The sequence below is a fragment of the Phytophthora sojae genome, assembly GCF_000149755.1.
Source record: "Phytophthora sojae unplaced genomic scaffold PHYSOscaffold_1, whole genome shotgun sequence".
Lineage (NCBI taxonomy): Eukaryota > Oomycota > Peronosporomycetes > Peronosporales > Peronosporaceae > Phytophthora > Phytophthora sojae.
Window position 1 is genome coordinate 7,110,227 of NW_009258115.1, and position 18,914 is coordinate 7,129,140.

Consider the following 18,914-nt stretch of genomic DNA (forward strand, 5'->3'; position numbering starts at 1 on the left):
ACACTCTAGCGACACGAGGCTGTCTTGTCTTGGCTTACGCGTATCGACTCAAGTCAAGCTTGGTAGCTGCGGGGCCACCGCCCTGCGAAAACGATGACGGAGCACGAGCTCCAGCCGCAGGCGCTGAGCCAGTGAGAGCAAGACGAAGCGCAGTCTCCAGCACACCCCGCAACGTGGGTGCCATGGCCGCCACAGCCTCCTTAAACGCTGCAGCATGAGTCTGCGCGAAACATAAGAGCAGTCGCGCTACAATGCCTGGGACTTGTGCTGGGATCACGTTGTCGGCAGCTGATGGCGGCGGATTACTCAGCACTACTGCGAGTCTTGGCAGTAGCATGTGCACGAACGCAGCGCCATGCTGGTCGTTCAGCTGCATCGTCAGTAGACGAAGGAGTCCTTCCGCTTCATCCAGCTCAGCGAGCTCCGCAGCGGTCTCTGGGTAGCCATTTGCTTCAGCAACGGTCTCGACGAGAGAGGGGCCAAGCGCTACCAGGTATCGGTTCGCAATGGAGGTTTGGTGCATGTCCACGAGCTTCTTCACAACTGCATGTAAACCCCGCAAAAGTTCCGTCATGGCAGTTGCTAGCTGTTGCTTCTTAGCTTCATCAACTTCAGCTCCATGCGTAGTTCCCAGCACCGCCGAGGTTGTTTCTGCTACATCAGCATGGAAGCGTTCTGTGTCGTCTTGGAGGCAAGCGGGGAAACTCGCAGCGAAATTCGCGGCGATCTGCATCGCAAAACCTGGCGCACTGTGAATGTCCACCTTGAGCCACTCGGATAGGAATTCCAAGGAACCGCGCACGCTTGACTTGATCCGGGTTAACACGCCGTCACCCGAGCCGCTGTTGGTTTCAAGTGTGCGTGCCAGCGCAAACACCGACTCGGTTGAAGCTCGACTGAGCGTCACAACGGCCTCCTTCACGGACGAGGAATGGTAGCTGCTAGCTACAGAGCAGATGGCCTGTTGTACCAGAGCGACTGAGCGCACCACCCCGCTTCGAGCTTCTTCGGTAGTGTGTAGAAGTACAATGCCTGTTGTCGCGAACTTGGCCACCTCAGTCATGTGCTTTGAATCCTCTTCTGTCGCGATGGAGCTGCGGCGGGATCCTGTCGCTCTGCTTCCGATACTTACTGCTCTCGCGTGTCGAGTCTGTTCGCTCGCGTCACACAGACTACACACCACCTCAGTTGGGCACAACCCCGCCTGTGCGACGACATCAAATAACGCAGCACAGCGCTGGTCCCCATTCTCCGCGGAGCGGCAGATCTCCCGGGCAAATGCCAGGTTCTCACGCGATAGACACAAGAAGATTGACTTCAGAGCTTCCACTTGTGATGGGCCTGTGCATCGCTTACTCGCCAGCATCAGCGCATTCAGTGCAGTTGTAAGGAGCACGGGGAAATTACTGGACGAGGCTCCATCTTGCTTGAACGGGTTCTCCACCAAGGCCTTCAGTATCAACGGAATACTACGAAGAACCGCCGGTAACTCTGTGTCGTCCTCCATTCGGTCGCGAGCGTTCATGTTTACATGGAATATCGCGCTTGACAGCAGCACCGACGACCACTTAGGGATACTGCCCTCTGATGTGTTGAACAATGAGACTGATTTCGGGAAGTAGACTTCCAGCGTCGCCATCGCATTGACAATCTTCGGCCAGTATCGTTTGTGCAGCGCACGCAGAGCTTTTGAGGCTGACAGAGCAGCTGGCGAAGCAGTGGCTGCAGGTCCGACTGGTGGAAGGGGTAGTTGTAAGGCGGGCATGACCATGGGCTCGCCAGTCAGCAATGCTGCAGTTGAAGGGGAGTTCAGTTGGGCCCACTGAGCAGAGCCTTGCATCACAACGCCGTACGCAAACGTTGTATCTATCCAGCACTTGAACAAGTACTCAGTGGTGCCCGACAACCCGTTGGTCATCGCTTTCACGAGCGGGGATACCGCTACAGCTCTGCGTTCATCATCTCGCGCATCCTTTTGAGCAATTGCTTCCGTCACACTTGAAGTCAAAAGCTCCGCCACAGATGCCAGGTTAGCGAGCGATAGTGACGTACGGGTGAGTTCATCTCCAATGAAATGCGCGTGGCCGTAGTCAGGTGTCACCACCGCTCTCAGAATACGCCCCAGCCCCACCTTGTCTTGAATAAGGTGAGCTGAGACGCAAGCGCCAGCAATGCCATGCGCTTCGAGAAGAAGTGGAGCGTAGAAATAGGTTTCTTCGCCCTTGTCACTTTCTGTAGTCTGGGCCAGCAGTGAAGACTCAACTTGAACTTGCTTTAACGCATGGCGAATGGCAGACGAAAGCTGGGCACGGTACGGGTCCAACAAGTACGCATCGCCCGTAGCGACTTCTGGGTCGCGAGCGGACGCAAAGTTCTTCACTAGCACGTTGAGCAGTCGAAGCCCCACGCACTGGAACATAAGAAGCTCATCGCCTTCGGCCGATGTTGTGGTGACGTGGCATGCGAGAGTGACGAACTCGTCCAGATACATACACAGGAAGTTTCCTATGTTGGACTCGGTGGAGATTGGCGAGGCTGCTCCAGCAGAAAGCATCTCGAAGAAGTAGCGACGTGCCGCGACAAGATCAAAATGGAACTGCTTTGTTTGGGGTACGCCGGTGGTCATAGGCTGCACTACCGCCATGAGCTCGAATACTCGCAGCACACATTCCACAGCGAAGTGGCGTACTTGCCTCGAAAGCGGAGGCATCAACGCAATGAGTTCACCAACACTTGCCTTCGTTGCTCGCCACGTATCCACTTGAGCAGCAACAGCAGCAGACGCAAGCGAGTTGGCGTCTGCCTTGGGTAAATCCAGAGTTGGGTTTGGTGACCATGACGATGTATCATCATCTCCTGAAGCCTCGTCGTTTCCGGTTGCCTGAATACCAGGATTCATGCCCTTCGGACTCATCATCAGCTGCTCTGCATTAGCTCCCGCAAAGGTGCTTGCAGACTCACCAATGGCAATACTGCGACACAATAGAGCCCACAGACACGGCTCAGCACCTTCGTGATCCCTGCCTTCTACCTCAAGAAGCGCCAGTGCTGTGATTTGGAGAGCGCTAATACCATTCCGTTGCATGATAGCAGAGTCGGCAACAGTGAAGGATAGCACGTCCCACATTCCATGCAATCCGGGCAAATAACTCCACATCAACTCATTGTATTCGACGTGGAGTGCCGAAAAGAGAAGACAAAACAGGTTCTGACGGCGAATCAATGTCGGGTCCCTTTCCACCAGCGTACGGATGCAAGACAGTCCGACATTTTGCAAGATGCTGCGACTCCACCCATTCGTGAAGACGCCCACGTTAACGAGACCGATTTGCTCGAATGGCTCTCCGTAGGCCCCCAAAGTCCCCATCGAAGGACCGGAACTTGATGGGGGCGACAAAACTGCCGTCCCAGAGCTCTGTGGCGATGCCAAGGACAACGACACTGCCGAGTTTAATAAGGCAGTGTCAGAAATGATGCGCAGAATATACCTCAAATCAGCAGACTGGAACCGGAAGGGCGCAAACACGACCACTTGCTCCAGGAATCTCAAAAACTCCAACTCGACGCGTGCATCACCATCCTGGCGAAGAAGCATCCAGTACGAGTAAAATTCGTTCAAACGATCACTCGGGCCACCCAGCTCAGGGCCGAGCGTGGCCACCACATCGTTAATAATTCGTCCAAGCGCAACCTTTGTGCTGATTTGCCAGCGCAGACCTCGCTTGTTGGCTTTAGAATAAACAAACCCAGCCAATACATGGGCTTCCATGAGAGAAAGGGTCGAGTTCACAAAGTGTTCGTAATCGCCTCCAGTGGAATTGACAGACTCCAAAATAATGCTCCACGAATGCAAAATCCACGTGCGCAACGGTTGCGAGCACTCCCCAGCAAACCGAAAGATAAGTCCTGTGTCGATAGAGATGCGAGACCCGCACACGCGCTTCATGCAGGTCAATGCAAAAGCTGCGCCGGCTGACAATGTCGATACGTCCAGGTCAGCGTTGGAGCCGTAGGTAGCGTTTGAAGCCCCCTGTGGAAGCTTATCCACTACCAAGCGCTTTTCCAACTCGATAATCAACCCCTTGCAATGATCTTCGCCAAGCAGCAATGCCAGCGTTCCGAGCGCTTCACCGGCACCGCGACGGACCTCCGCGTTTTCACTTGAAATCATTTCACAAAGCATAGTCTGCATTTGAAGAGGCCACGACGTAGCAGAGAGCGATGCCGTTGAAGTTAGCGCGGCACCAGATTTGTCGAGACGCCTGGCCTCTGCGATCACAGCAAACAACAGGGAACACACATTGACTTCGCAGTCCGCGCGCACGTCAGTTAGCACGCCTGCGTAATGTTGCAGACACCGAAGCTGTAGGTCTTCTGGGATGTTATGGAACAGCCGACCAAACAAAAGAACGCTCGTATCCACAAGGCGAACGTAAGTGAATGGGCTGCAGCTTGCACGTTTCGCCCCACCATCCACAACTTCCTTCTCAGTGATCGATCTCCAAAACGTATCGAGGTACTGCACCTCGATTTCAGTATCCGTCAAAGCATTTTCCCGTTGCTGCAATCCCAGCACGTGATTTAGCTCCCTGGAATAGAGTGGAGAAGGGCGGTCCCCTGGCTCCAAGCGCGAAAGGGTCACAATGTCAAGCGTGTCGTCCTCTGATGAAAGCACACTTTGCAGGTACGTGGACTTAGCCGGCACTAATGAGGAATGCCGGAGGTTCGTCAGCGCCTGTGCAGTGGTAAACTCTGCGATTAAATCCAATAGCACGATGTACGAGTCGCTGTAAATTGGCGGGAGCATCGAGAAACAGTTGATGATCCACCCCATTAGGCGATACCGCGCAATTTGGCCACGCCGCTTGAGAGGATTACTCAGAGTGTCTTGTGTTGCCGTCAAGTACACGTGCAATATGTGGCTTGCGAGAAGGTTGACATCGTTATCAGGATCAACGGCGACACCCTGGCAATAGGCCAGGAAGCTGCTAAGCGCAATCACGGCAGCTTCGATGCGCAGGAGCTCGAGAGATGATTCGCGACTGTGAAGCACACTGGATTTGAGCCACAGGTTCAGGAGCTTCTCCAAGTTGGCCTTTATCCACAGTTCGTCGTTCATAGCCACGAGACTTCCCACCAGCGTCCAACCAGCGCGTGTGCAGGTGAGCCAAATGCTGTCCGCACACTCACTGAGGAACTGACTTTCAACGAGCTCCTCGGAAATGGAATAGATGTCGTCCATGATCGCTTGGGACAAACCTCCCTTGTCGTCAAGCTTTATGGCTCGGAGAATATGGGCAATAGCAGCGGATCTGCCCTGAATCGCGTACAAATGGGTCTTGCTTTGCATATCATTGCCGTCATCTTGGCCATCGTCAGTCTTCTCAGTAGGTTCTGGATTTCTCGCTTCTTCGACATCAGAGCCTCCGCGCATCAGATACTCGGCGGTATCCCGTAGGCCCTGAAGGCAGCTGGTCAGCACGCTCTTGAGTCGGTATGGAATTGCAGTGACAAGCGAAGCCAGAGCAACAGCAGCCTGGAATCGAACACTCTGCTTCTCGTGACAAACCAGCTCTTGGAATATGTCGCTGGCACCGCGCGCATGACTCACAGAGGCTTCCCCCATGGAGTGGAAGAGGTGACTCAGTTCCACCAATGCTGTCAAAATCTTGTGGTGGTTCGGATCCGCTGCCTGCGCCTCATCTTTTAGTTTCTGCAAGTAGGCGCCCAGCAGAACCTCCTGTTGACGCTCTGTGAGGCATCCGTTCAATCCATAGCGCAGCACAAAGCCCACAGCGTTGCGCGCTCGAGTCAGATCTCCAAGAGCGAAAGGGTGGTCCAAGATAGCAAGTATCGCATCCAGGACTTCACGAAGTTGCGACTCAGCGATCGAGTCGGGCGGCAGACGCTCGAACATGCTGCACAGCGCGATGGAGAACGAAGCAAGAATGCCTCCATGGATCTGATTCGGGTTGCTGGACAGATACTTGCTGGTCACCATGTCCTTGAAGTAGAGAACCACATTTGCGATGGTCGAGAAATTCACTGTGGCCGCTTTTCGACGAGAAAGCGCCGGTAGGTTTAGCCCCGTCATTCCAGGAACGTGCAGTTTGAATCCCGTCTTGGACTTCCCGCTACCACTGGATGGAGGCGTGTCGTGTTCACTTGAAGATCGTCCACCGGCATCCTCCTCATTTCTAGAAGATGCTGCACCCGCCCCATTGCTCTCACCCTGCTGCATCTCGCTCTCCCCCGACGACGACGTGGCGTATTTCGCGAGCACCGTACCAACCACCACCGAGTACGCCCTCCTGGCTTCGGGAGCGACGTCGTCCATTCCCTTGGCTGTAATCTGCAGAATGGCATCCAGAGAAACACCCTGCGCGCTCGCGTGGCTGCCTCCAGCGCCCGCTCCAGCAGCTGACCCACTGCCACTGGCACCAGCTCCTCCACTTCCACTGCCATTGCCACTCCCGCCTCCTTGACTTCCTCCCGATCCAGCCCCCGAACCTGCTGACGCCGCCGTCGACGCCAAAGTCCGCTCTGTCACCACCTGCAGCAGCCTCGCCGCAGCGATGCGCACCTCGGGCGCCTTGTCCTGGAAGCTCTTGTTGACGATCTTGAGCGCCTCCGCGTGGAACGGCACGAGTCTCCTCGAGTCCCCCTCCAGCGCGTGGGCCACGCTCTCAATAAGGCACTGCTTCATATAGTAGTCCGCCGCGCGGAGGTTCTTGTTGGCCAGCGCCACGGCGTCGGGCAGGAACTGCAACGCCTCCTGCTGCGGCAGGCGACACACCACCATGACCAGCGACACCTTGACGTAGAGCGACATGTTCTTGGCCGCCAGCGTCTCGTTGATGCTGGGCACGACCGAGAAGTCGAAGGAGCGCACCAGCAGGTCGCACACCAGGCGGTGCACGCACTCGGACGTGGTGACGCTGGGCGTGGACAGCGACACGCCCATGGCGCCCGCGCCGCTGCCCGCCGCGCCCGCGCTCGAGTTGCCCGTGTGGCCGCCGCTGTACACGATGAGCGTGGCCAGCAGCAGCTGGAACAGCGCCGCGTTGGTCTTGGCGCCGCGCTTCTTGGTCGGACTGGGCGTCGCCAGCAGCTCGGGCTTCCACAGCCGCTGCAGCGCGATCAGCGCCTGCACCAGCTCCTGATGCTGCTTCTGCTGCTCCGCGGCGGAGCCTCCGCCGTTGCGCAGGGCCTCCACCGCGGCCGCCAGCCGCCGCGCCGCGCCCTTCATCTCAGCTGCGTCGCCTACTGGGGTTTCAGTATCTGACGCGTGTGGGGGAATAGCGTCCCCGGGGGTATAATTCGGGCGAGGGGTGGGAGGGGTATACAAAAGTCAAGGTATTCCGCCAAGAAGACCAAGATGATGCAGACGACGACGCGGTCGTGGGAGGACCTGCGCAGCAGCGCGCGCGCCGCGGAGCGCACGCTCGAGGACAAGATCGCGGCGTACACGGCCATCAGCAGAGCGCAGGTGCGCAGCTCCGCGGCGGCGTACGACGAAGGTGCGAGGAGAAGGAAGAGGAGAGGACTTGAAGACGCGCACTGTTGCTGACTTGTCCTTTGACGCTGTAGAGAACCCGCCCGAGGAGACTGTGGACGAGAGGGAGCTCGCAGTGGATATTGAGAATGTGCTGGCGTCGGTGGGTGCAATGAAGCTGCTTGTGGAGGACGGAGGAAGACAGGATCGTTGACGTGTTGACTCAAATGTGTTCTGTGCGATTAGCTGTCGGACACTATTGATGAGATGAATGTGGTGGTGAACAAGACGTCGGTGAAGACGCAGGATGCTATGCTGCAGCGCTACCGTGAGCTGTATTTCGACTTCAACACAGAGTTCCGTCGCTCAATGGTAGGACTGCTATTGCAAACTGTGTTTCTGTTGATGGCATAGGTTTTCCGAAGCTTTTATTGATGTCGGTCGGAATTTATGTGAACGCTTGTGTTGTGCTGAATAGAGCGCATTGCAGGAGAAGCGTGACGCGCAGAAGCTGTTTGGCAACAGGTTCGCTTGCGTATCTTGACATGCAGTGCTCCGTTGTGTTCATTATACGGCTCCACACCAGCGTTCTAACCGTTTCGTGTGTTATTATGACGCGCCTTCAATTGATTGAATAGAGGACACAACGGCCACTCGGACGACGCTGAGATGGATTCGTTGCTGAACGAGCGCCGCGCCGTCGACTCGTCTCGCTCCATGACGGGCAGCATTATCGAGCAAGCGATGGCGACCAAGAACGCGCTGGAGAACCAGCGCCGGCAGTTCACGTCCTCTCACGGCAAGGTGGCGACGCTGGGCAGCTCGTTCGCCGGCATCAACACGCTCGTGGAGCAGATCCGCCGCAAGAAGATGCGCAACAACACCATTCTCGCGCTGGTGATCGCCGGCTGCATCTGCTTCACGCTCTGGTGGGTCGTGCTGTCCAAAATCTAATGTTATAATCGTTATAGCAGCCACTCTAAGTGTAATGCACAGCACGAAGTTTCTAGTGACGTCTTCATGCAACGCTGCAACTTGCAGTGCAGTACAAGTGTTGCACACGTCACATTTTGCACTAAATTGATATCTACCAATCAGCACCAGCCACCTCTCGATACCCATCGCCCATTGGTCATAACAGCATCCGCGATTTGCCTGCTAAAATGGTTGGCGTCCTTGGGGCTTCATACTGAAAACGACCGAGCCAAGAGGCAGAGCAACCACTATGAGCATGGGCGACCGCGGAGGAATCTCGCTGCTGGTGCGCAACATCAGCCGCCGCCTGAGGTGCGTGCGCACGCCCACTACTCAGTCCATGGCATGGAGGCTCTGCGCCCGCTTGAATGGGCCCCATGCGCAATGATGTGGACAATTGACTAACCACTTTGTGTCGGGTCTGCAGACCCGAGGACATCCGCAAGGAGTTCGAGCGCTACGGCGAGGTGCGCGACGTGTACATCCCCAAGGACTACTACACCAAGTACGTTGGCAGAATTGAGCATTGCAGGGAGAGAAGCTTGGGATGTTGGGGCTGACAGCGAGACGCGTTTCTATTGTTGACAGGGAGCCCAAGGGCTTTGCGTTCGTCGAGTTCCGCAGCGAGCGGGAAGCCGACGACGCCCGCCGCAACTTGGACGGAGTGCGCATTGATGGCCGCGACATCCGCGTGGTGTTCGCCCAGGAGCGTCGCAAATCGACGGACCAAATGCGCGAGCGCGAAAGGTACGCGCCTAATTCTTGCAATGAGTTCTGCCACGAGGTTATGAGGCTCAATTGGTTGATGTATGTATTGGTCGGATGCTAAATTATAGGACGGAGAGACGTGGAGGAGGCCGTCGCTCACGCTCGAGATCGCCTCGCCGCCGTGCGCCGCGTGGCCGATCTCGTTCTCGCTCTCGTGACCGTCGGGCCCCGGCTCGTCGCTCGTCGCGCTCGCGCTCTCCTGTGAAGGGCCGATCCCGCTCTCGTTCGCGCTCGGGCTCGCGCGGCCGTTCGCCTCCGCGTCGGTCGGGCTCCCCGGCACCGCGCTCGCGTTCGCCGTCGCCTCGCAGGTCGGCATCCCCCCGCGCTGCGGCGTCTCCTCGTCGCCCTGCGTCTCCTCGCCGATCGGCATCGCCCGCTGCTCGGTCGCCTTCGCCGCGCCGCACGAAGGACCGCTCGTACTCGCCGTCGCCTCGACGAGATGAAGGCCGCCGCTCGCCTTCCGGTTCCCCGCGTCGGGATTAGGCTGATGCGGTCGCATAATGGATTGGTGTCGGCGGATAGCTAGCTGCGCTCAAACCCCTGTCTCAAATCAAGTATCGCCGACGGACCAAGCGAGCGACATGGCCAACTACGTGGAAAACTGCACGACATCTCGCGTTGATCTCATCCATCCTGTCTGCTTCCCACTCGCGTGCGATTGTTTGCTGGTGCGTGTCCGTCTACCCGAATGGTATACAGGCGCTCAGAGCAGAAGAAGTCTGAAGATGGGGAAGACTCAAGCAAAGATACAAAACGCAAATAAAAACAAAGAAGACTGGGTACTACAACTACTTGTCCAAGAGGAAGGAAAGAAGAGGAAGAGTGTAAAGCAAGCTGCGACCCCAGCCAGATGAGCCTCGTAGCGTCGGCCGGGTGTCAAAGGTGGTCCGTCTACTGTTGAGCCGTGCGTGTCCTGTTCCAGTGTTGTGGCCCTGATCAAGCGATGAGGCACCCTGTAAGGTAAGCACGGAGTGTCCGTCTACCGGTCGTTCGTCTTCCGTGCATCAGTCACTGTTGAGTGATTGATAAGCTGGCGGTGGACGCAGGAGGACGTGACCACCATGAAATCTGGAACATTACAAATTCTAATTTGTAATTTGTAAGCTCCAATCTGGGCAATACTAAATCAGATCTATACGTCCTAAATCCGATTTTGGATACGTGTTTCACCATCGCCCAAGCTCCGCTCACAATTACCGAGGGGAAGCGTACGTCAGCAGCTCATGAAGAAGAGATCCGTGGTGTTCGTGCTCATCGACGGGCTGGCAGACGTGTCCCTGCAAGAGCTGGACAAGCAGACACCGCTGGAGGCGGCGCACACGCCTACCATGGACGCCATCGCCCGTACGATTGTCGGTCTTTGATCCCTTCCGGCCCCTTGTTTCATTCATCATTTAACACTCTCTCGCTGTGTGTGTCCATTGCCAATTAGACGGCGGCCTGACGGGCCTCATGGACCCCGTGGAGCCTGGCTACGCGTGCGGTAGCGACACCGCTCACATGTCGATTCTGGGCTACAACCCCTTCGTGTACGTGGGGGGGGCCTGCAGAGCAAGCTGCACTGGGATGTGAAACTCACGCCAACCTTTCGTGTTCCCAATTGCAGACACTACCGCGGTCGTGGCTCTTTCGAAGCTATGGGCGCTGGGCTGCCTATGAGCAAGGGCGACGTCGCGTTCAAGTGCAACTTCGCAACGGTGCAGAAGAATGAAGACGGCCAGCTGATCGTGGAGAGGCGTCGCGTCGACCGCAATTTCCCTGCGTGGGGCATCGAACTCTGCAGCTTCTTGGACGGTCTCACGCTTCCGGAGTTTCCGGGTCTGGTGGTGGTGACGAAGTACGCAACGGAACACCGCTGCGGCATTGTCTTCAAGGGACCAGGACTGTGCGATAAAATGACGGGCACGGATCCGCTGAAAGACCAGTACGTACACGCCCTGCTCAGACAATATTTTGCGGTCGGGTTCTAACGTTTTGTGCGGTTGTATCGACATGCAGTTTGCCGCTGGTGACGTCGGAGCCACTGAATGACACGCCTGAAGCTGCGTACTCGAGCAAGGTGTTGAATGCGGTCTCTAATGCGATCCACGAGCGCCTGTCGGATCACCCGATCAACAAGGCGCGTGAAGCAGAGAACAAACCTCCGGCGAATGTGGTACTGCTGCGCGGTCCTGGTGAACGAATTGACGTACCAACGTTCACGGAAATGCATGGGCTCACACCGTTCATGATCGCCCCGACGTGCATTATCGCTGGTCTCGGAATGTCTCTGGGTTTCGAGATCGCTACGGCCCCTGGAGCAACTGGGGACTACCACACCAACTTGCGCTCGAAGGCCGAGACTGCGCTCAAGCTGCTTCATGGCGGCGATTTCGACTTTGGATTTGTTCACGTCAAGGCGGTAGACGACGCTGGCCACGACCGTGATGTCGCCAAGAAGGTGCACTTTACGGAACGCGCGGACGAGATGATCTCTGTTCTACTGGAGGGAATCCACGCTGAGTGCGGTGACGAAGCCAATGAGGTGACGATCGTTGTCACGGGTGACCACACCACGCCTGTCAAGTATGGCGACCATACATTTGAGCCGGTGCCGTTTGCGATTGCGCGTGCCGGAACCGCGTACAAGAGGTTGCAGCACATCAAGAACGCTGCCAACCGAGCCGATGTCAACACTTCGTCACCTGGCCCACTGACGGACGAGGTCACCCGCTTCTCTGAGATAGCAGTGGCGCGTGGCGCCCTTGGTCGGTTTGCTGGTGACCAGGTCATGACGCTCGTGAAGAGCTTCCGTGAGTATGAAGTGTAGACTGCGAATGTGCAAGAAGCGCGGCTATGAGAGTAAGTAAACAAAATGGTTGTTGAACTCATGTTACGATACGCCTGTGGTATTGCTCAGCTTAGCAGCATGTACTTAGCTGAACATTTTGGCCGTCATACGAGATATCAACCCCAGGATATCCTCGATCTCAGTGTCGGTGAAGTGCTTCGGGAGGCTTGGAATCAGCGCAACGGCCTCTTCCGCTCCCTCCGGATTCAGATTCGAGAGGCACGCGATCTCAAACTCCTCGAGCCTGTGAACTTCCTCGCCGTGCTCAAATGAGATTGTCTGCAGAGCTCTACAGTTGAATACACCACCCAGCATATCGATAAGCCACGGAACCAAATAGCAGGATATCGATGCAACATAACGCACTCGCGGAGCTCGATGACAGAGGCTTGGTTGGCCACAGGGTCCCTTGTTCCGGTGAATCGCTGCACGTACGACTCTGTCTTCTTGAACGCACTGCGATGCAGTCGATTATCCGGAATGAGAACAGTTCAGTCTTGCAGGAGTTTTCACACTATGAGACTAAGGTGGTCAAACCTGGTGAACGTTTTCTTCTGCTCCAAGTAGTTGACCTTTTGCTTCTCCAGAATGATAGCCACCTCGGCGTTGGATAGACAAACATTATCTTCGAAGTCTTCACCCAGGTTCAGCTCTGCTGCGTCTTTTGTCTCTATTAATGGCCGAGAAGTGAACGCCATCCTGTCGATTTGGCGCCTTGCTTTCGTGTTCACCTCCTTCCTAACTGTCGGTTTGGTTGACACTCGCCAGTTCGTTGGCACCGTCCCAAGCCAGTCATGACTTCAATTCAACGGGGCAATCCGCCTACTGTTCCGATAGTTGACGGCTATTGTGCTGTAGCTGCTGAAAATTTCTCGGTACTTCCAGTTCACGTGGAATAGGTTGCTTGGCTGCAACTAGCACTTGCTTCAACTCCATAGCGATTGCACACTCGCGCGTCAGGAACGAGGTAGCTTTCCCTGAAACATCAGCGCCGCCAGTATCTCCTCCAGGATGTCGTCCTGTGCGACCACAACGGTGCACATAATCTTCAATAGTGCGGGGCATGTCGAACAGCACGACGTGCTCGATATCAGGTAGATCGAGTCCTCTCGACGCCAAGTCTGTAGCGACCAAAACGTCAACGTAACCAGCTCGGAAGGCGCGCAACGCCTGTGTGCGGTAGCCTTGTGATTGACCACCATGCAGCGGTGCCACGTGAAATTGCTCACTCCGAAGAAGGCGAGCCACACGCTCGACACTAGAACGAGAGTTGCAAAACACAAGTACTGGCGGCTGCTTAGTGGCTCGCAGAACCCGAAGCAGGCGAGATGGTTTCTCCGCGGGACGCATGAACTGCACATCATGAGACACGTTGGACGTTCTTGAAAGTGCCAATATAGCCGCTCGAGTACTATCGGCAGCTTGGGCGGAAGACGACATCCATGCGGACGGAGCTCGGCTCGGCATGTTCGCTTCATCCACTCTAATTGTCACAGGCCGAAGCACAGCCGACCTCGCCAGCCGTGGCAAGAAGGCAGGTAGTGTAGCAGAGAGCAGTAATGTTTGCCGGCCAGCCGTATTCGCAAGTTGCAGAATCTCGCGTAACTGGGCTTCCATCTCGGGGGCTTCCAGTACGCGGTCCACCTCATCAACTACGAGGAGTGAAATCTGGCCGAGATACAGCGATTCTTGATGTCGCTGCATTAAATGCAGTAGTCGTCCCGGTGTCGCCACGACTGTCAAGGCCATGTTGCTGTGTTGCTGTAGTTGTACGAGTTGCTCATCTACCGCCACGCCGCCACAGATTCCAACGACAGGTGGGCTGGATGAACTTGGGAAGAATGCAGATAGATCTTGGACCACCTGATCCACGAGCTCTCGCGTCGGTACGACAACCAACGCACACAGTGAGACCGGCATCATTGGCACCAGCGGGTACTGTGCAACTTCATTCTGCCGTTGCAGCAGCCCAAGCACCGGGAGGATGTAGCAAAAGGTCTTCCCGCTGCCTGTAGGCGCCAGAGCGATCACATCACGACCCTGCAGGATACACGGGAGTGCCTGAGCCTGGACAGCGGAAGGTGTTGTCACTCCGCGGGACTGCAGCACCTGAATGGCGTCCAACGACAGCGAGATCTCCGAAAAACTGTGGATTGGAGGCGGAATTGGGTCTTCTCCTTCGACTGCGATTCCTCGCTCTTGACGCGCCCAGGACGCTTCTTGCCTCGCTGAGTCTTCAAACGTTAAAGAGGCAATAGGTGCATCGGTTTGGACGTCTGTCGAAGATGCAGTGGGCTCTGCACGCCGACGCTTACGCCGCGGCACATACGCTCGATCCGCCATGGCCAGCAATGGTTCGATGCAAAGTTACAGTATCTGCGACGTGTGAGACATCAGTTATGTTCGAAATCATGTCGATTAACGTTATCAGGTTGCATAGCGTTAAAATGACGCCACGACGACCTGAGCAGCCTTAGCCGAACATGCGCGCCGCCGTACGCGACACAATGCCCAGAATCTCCTCGATCTCATCCTCAGCGAAGCGCTTGTGCAGACTGGGGATCAGTGCCACGGCTTCCTCCACCTCCTCCGGGTTCAGGTTGGACAAACACGCGATCTCGAACTCCTCCAGACGGTACTCGACCGTCTCTCCGTCCTCCTCACGCTGGAACGCCAGCGACATCAGCGCCCTGTATCACACGACAAACACGGGTATTGTTAGACACTATACAGCAGCCACCTAGACATAAAGCCACGTACTCGCGGAGCTCCGTCACCGAAGCTTGGTTGGCCACGGGGTCCTTGGTGCCGCTGAAGCGCTGCACGTACGAGTACGTCTTCTGGAACACACTGCAATATCACATATAACGAAATGCAGCAGATTACAGAGTGGTTAGCTTAGACATAGCAATGCACCGACGAGGAAGCGCAGGACAATGACACAGTGGATGGAACGGGGGACGCACTTGGTGAGCTGCTTCTCCTGCGTCTCGTAGTCGGACTTCTGCTTCTCCAGGATGACGGCCACCTCGGCGTTGGACAGACACGTCTCGTTGCGGAAGTCGTCGCCCAGGTTGAGCTCCGCCGCGTCCTCGGTGTCCACCACGTGCTGCGGGTTGGCCGACATCTCTATCTATCTACCCGAAGTATTTAATAAAATAAAAACAAAAGTGTTCGTATCAACCGCACACCACATTTACACCAACCCCCTTCTCGTCATACCATTCCGTTCATCAGGTCGTGAACTTCCATCCACACTTTTCCGATCTCCACCATGTTGAGCAGCTCCAAGGCGCAGCTCCGGACGCTCGTGGCCGCGTCGCAGCGCGCGTACTCGGCCAAAGTGGGCGCGGGCGGCATCGCCGGCCCCAAGATCACGGGCGTGCTGCGCTTCTACAAGGACGTGGGCGTCAAGGACGTGGAGGAGCCGGCGGCGGAGGACGGCGCCGAGCCGCGCATGCTCTTCGCCGTGACGCTGGACGGCAAGACGGTCAAGACGCCGAGGCAGCAGCCCGTGCGGCTGCCCACGCGCGCCATGGCGTACGCGGTGGCCCACGAGTGGGACGCGCAGAGCCACGACATCCGCCCGGCCACTATGCCCGTCATGTCGCTAGCGTCCACGGCGCTGGACCTCGTGTTCACGTCCAGCAGCAAGGAGACCATCGACGAGATGATGCACTACCTGCACACGGACACGGTGTGCTACCAGGTGACGGCCGACCAGCAGGAGAAGCTCGTGGCGCAGCAGCAGAAGAAGTGGAAGCCGCTGCGCAAGTGGTTCAGCGACACGTTCGAGGGCGAGGTGGACGTGAGCCACGGCAGCATCAACAGCCTTACGCACGACCAGCAGCTCATCGACAATGTCCGCGCGTACCTGGAGAAGGTGCGTAACTTGTATGAGGTTATTATGGTTGTTAGCTGGAAGTGGCTGATGGTTTGGATGTTGATGTTATTTTAGTTAAACGACTTCGAGCTGACGGCTATGCGTGCGCTGACGAAGGAGTGCAAGGTAGGCTTGGTGCTTGATGAACTGTAGGTTGATATGGTAGTGAGGGCTGTAGCTTACGCTATTATTTTCTGTCACTGTAGTCTTTGATCACTGCGCTGGCGATCTTTAAGCGCCACGTCACAGCGAAGGAGGCGATGGACATCTGCCGCTTGGAGGAGGAGTTCCAGATCAACAACTGGGGGCTTGTGGAGGGCGGTCACGATCTCGACCGCGTCAACTGCGCCGTGCGACTCTCGAGCGCGTCCTTCCTGCTCTACCTTCTGGAGAACAAGCACTGAATTGCTGCTGTGGCCTCTTGAATATTGTTGATGCCTGTGCATCAAGAGAGAGTAAACAACACAGGTGCAAGTTTTGGGCTTCAAAAAGCTCAGGCCACTGTGAATGGTGTCATAGAGCTACTTTTGTTTTTACAGATATCCACTTTAAACTATTGGCTGCGTGGCGAGCACATATGGTTGGCTACTTGCATCCTCCTTCTCCCCCTTATCTTCCTCAGGGTTTTCCTCTTCAGGCGCTTCGTTAGCTGAAGAAGCTTTACCGTTCTTCTGCCGGCGAACGTAGACAAATCCAGCACACCCAAAAACGAGGATGATGATCACAACAGGGATAATAACGCGGAGGTTGTGCTTCCAGTCGGCCTCGTAGCTGTTGCCTTGGCTCGAGGGTTGCGGAGGAGGTCCAAGGTGCGAATCCGGACCTGGTGAACATGCAACTCCTCTCACGAGACTGATCACAGGAGCACTCGTGGAGTTCAGACCCGAGAATGCCGTTGCAGATTCATCGCGAGGGCAAATGCCATTAACCAGACGAACAAACATGCGGTTCGAAGCTTCAGGCGCCATCGAACTGGTTTTAATGTGCAACTTCAGCGCGGCCACGACTCCATTCACTGCCACATCGCCCTTCAGATAACTAACTGGCAGCAGTCTTCGACACAGCCGACGTAAACGCGACAGCGATAGTATCATTTCCCCCGCACTTGGCTGCCAGTCGATCTTCCAGATCAACCGCAGACAACGCAGACTTCGTGTCCGGCCACGACGAATTCCACTCTGCCACCATAGCACACACCGAGAATTGTCCGGACGGCTTCTTAGTGCGATTAACAGCCTGGAACCTCGCCCAGTACGACGCAAACTTGCCGCTCTGCGTTCCTTCGTCGAGCAGGGTCCAGCTCGCTGCCTGGTACAGAACTCTGCTCTCTGCAGCGGCGGTATAGCTAACAACACTATCGAGCCACGAACTGGAGACGGAGGAGTTCGCCACCAGCATCACATCAATGGGCTCCTCGTGATCCGAGGGTCGTCTGCATACTCGAACGAAGAAGAAGAAGTCGCGTTGTCTTGGTCTTGGCCACTGGAAACGGAGACGACGGTGCCAATGCTGATGGCGGGCGGGCCATGACCGGAACCGCTGCAGCTTGACGAGTCTGCGTATGCATAGCAACTCGTAGCTGAGAGCGCGAGCAGCAGCAACCCTGAGGTAGTTTTCACCATTTTCTGCCCGACGTTTGCGAAGTGAGGGCTGCAGGGACCTGGGCGGAGGGAGGGAGGGAGGGATACCCTGCCTACCTCAACGCGACCGGGCAGAAATGAGCCGAGGTCGCGTCCGCGTTGCGGAGGAAGTGCCTCTTCGCCAAGAGCCAGCTGGTTGTTGCTTACGGTCCGCCCGTGAAGCTGCGACTTTCGAACAGCAAACTGTGAGCAGCACCCTTCCGATCAGATATGCGTGGCGTTAGCAGAACACCCTGCCAAGAAGATGACTGGGATAGCAAAGCTAAGGTCATGCTTCCAGTCGCTCTTGGCTGCAGTTTCGGATACAACATGAGGCGGTATGGGCGCCGAGCCTGGGAAGTCGGTGCATGCGTTTCCAGTGAGAAGACTTACCACCAAGACTTCCATATCGCCAAACGAAGAGTGTGGTGTAGTTGCAGTGGATGCATTTCTCAAGCAGATACCACCTGCAAGTCGTATGAAAATGCGGTCATTTCTCGACGAGGCTTCAGTCACATCCGTGTTGTCCACGTCTCGCAGTCGCCACGGCATCGTTGGCCTTTACTTCCCCCTCCAGATAGGCATCGATAGTATCCGAGATAGCTGCTGATGTGAACGCCAGAGCGACAGTATCGTTCTCATCGCAGGAGGCTTTCAAACGGGTTTCAATCTCAACGGCAGCTAGCACAGCTTCGTTATCGGCCCAGGAGCTGACTTCCCATTCCACCACCATAGTACACATCGACTCAGACGACGATAGTGTAGACTTCACGCCATGGAATCTTGCCCAGAAAGTCGAAAACTTCTTGTGCTGGGCTCCGTCTTCTAGTAGGGCCCAACTTGCTGTCTCGTAAAGGACTGTGCGGTTAGCGGTGGCGGCATAGCCATCGGTAGCACCAAACCACTTTTCCGCTGTCGACGCGTTGCCCACCAGTACAAAAATCGTAGGAATCTCCATCAAATCGTAGGAATCTCCATCTTGGTCCGGCAACGAGGAGGCATGTGCTTGCTCTTGAGCAGAGATGACAGTTGCAATGTTGATAGTGTCTACTGCATTGTCGGACTCGTGGAAGCTTGCATCTGCGAGCGCATAGTGGCTCCTGCCTGGAAGAGTCAGTAACAGCAAAACCCAGGTAAGGTTACTTAGTAGTGTTTCCGGGATGCCGAAAAATAAATTGGTGCTGAAATTATTGCAATAGATTTGAATCAATAATTTATTGACATGTTCTTAACCGCTACCTACCAGTTATCTTTTGAGTTGAGCATAACATCTTCGATTATGTATTGTGGGCTACTGCAGCCAACCATCCTCCAAACCCATGGCTTGAGCTCGACCATACCAAC

At 55.9% G+C, this 18,914-nt stretch overlaps 7 protein-coding genes across 7 annotated transcripts; 3 read left to right on the top strand and 4 right to left on the bottom strand.

The window, feature by feature from the left end:
• Window positions 1-34: 34 nt before the first annotated feature.
• PHYSODRAFT_343916 (hypothetical protein) lies at window positions 35-7,249 on the bottom strand (the record flags this gene model as incomplete). Its single annotated transcript, XM_009517673.1, has 1 exon — window positions 35-7,249. The coding sequence occupies one exon, from the start codon at window positions 7,247-7,249 to the stop codon at window positions 35-37; it is 7,215 nt and encodes a 2,404-aa protein (XP_009515968.1).
• A 129-nt stretch (window positions 7,250-7,378) lies between these two features.
• On the top strand, window positions 7,379-10,094 carry PHYSODRAFT_537360 (hypothetical protein; the record flags this gene model as incomplete). The annotated part of the gene is made up of 9 exons (XM_009517674.1): window positions 7,379-7,520; window positions 7,591-7,658; window positions 7,742-7,867; window positions 7,974-8,020; window positions 8,134-8,424; window positions 8,726-8,782; window positions 8,898-8,975; window positions 9,059-9,217; window positions 9,307-10,094. 9 exons carry the CDS (start codon window positions 7,379-7,381, stop codon window positions 9,719-9,721), a joined length of 1,383 nt encoding a protein of 460 aa, XP_009515969.1. The 3' UTR covers window positions 9,722-10,094.
• Window positions 10,095-10,456: 362 nt separating this feature from the next.
• PHYSODRAFT_349219 (hypothetical protein) lies at window positions 10,457-12,047 on the top strand (the record flags this gene model as incomplete). The annotated part of the gene is made up of 4 exons (XM_009517675.1): window positions 10,457-10,582; window positions 10,671-10,767; window positions 10,845-11,162; window positions 11,237-12,047. Exons 1-4 carry the CDS (start codon window positions 10,462-10,464, stop codon window positions 12,045-12,047), a joined length of 1,347 nt encoding a protein of 448 aa, XP_009515970.1. The 5' UTR covers window positions 10,457-10,461.
• Window positions 12,048-12,890: 843 nt separating this feature from the next.
• PHYSODRAFT_473667 (hypothetical protein) lies at window positions 12,891-14,411 on the bottom strand (the record flags this gene model as incomplete). Its single annotated transcript, XM_009517676.1, has 1 exon — window positions 12,891-14,411. The coding sequence occupies one exon, from the start codon at window positions 14,409-14,411 to the stop codon at window positions 12,891-12,893; it is 1,521 nt and encodes a 506-aa protein (XP_009515971.1).
• A 130-nt stretch (window positions 14,412-14,541) lies between these two features.
• On the bottom strand, window positions 14,542-15,199 carry PHYSODRAFT_552395 (hypothetical protein; the record flags this gene model as incomplete). The annotated part of the gene is made up of 3 exons (XM_009517677.1): window positions 15,035-15,199; window positions 14,829-14,918; window positions 14,542-14,758 (listed from the first exon to the last, which is right to left on the bottom strand). The coding sequence occupies exons 1-3, from the start codon at window positions 15,193-15,195 to the stop codon at window positions 14,542-14,544; spliced, it is 468 nt and encodes a 155-aa protein (XP_009515972.1). The 5' UTR covers window positions 15,196-15,199.
• Window positions 15,200-15,342: 143 nt separating this feature from the next.
• PHYSODRAFT_248127 (hypothetical protein) lies at window positions 15,343-16,104 on the top strand (the record flags this gene model as incomplete). The annotated part of the gene is made up of 2 exons (XM_009517678.1): window positions 15,343-15,951; window positions 16,027-16,104. 2 exons carry the CDS (start codon window positions 15,343-15,345, stop codon window positions 16,102-16,104), a joined length of 687 nt encoding a protein of 228 aa, XP_009515973.1.
• Window positions 16,105-16,499: 395 nt separating this feature from the next.
• Window positions 16,500-18,303, bottom strand: PHYSODRAFT_294173 (hypothetical protein; the record flags this gene model as incomplete). Its single annotated transcript, XM_009517679.1, has 5 exons — window positions 16,500-17,060; window positions 17,149-17,611; window positions 17,739-17,881; window positions 17,964-18,037; window positions 18,087-18,303. The coding sequence occupies 5 exons, from the start codon at window positions 18,301-18,303 to the stop codon at window positions 16,500-16,502; spliced, it is 1,458 nt and encodes a 485-aa protein (XP_009515974.1).
• Between the last annotated feature and the right edge of the window lie 611 nt (window positions 18,304-18,914).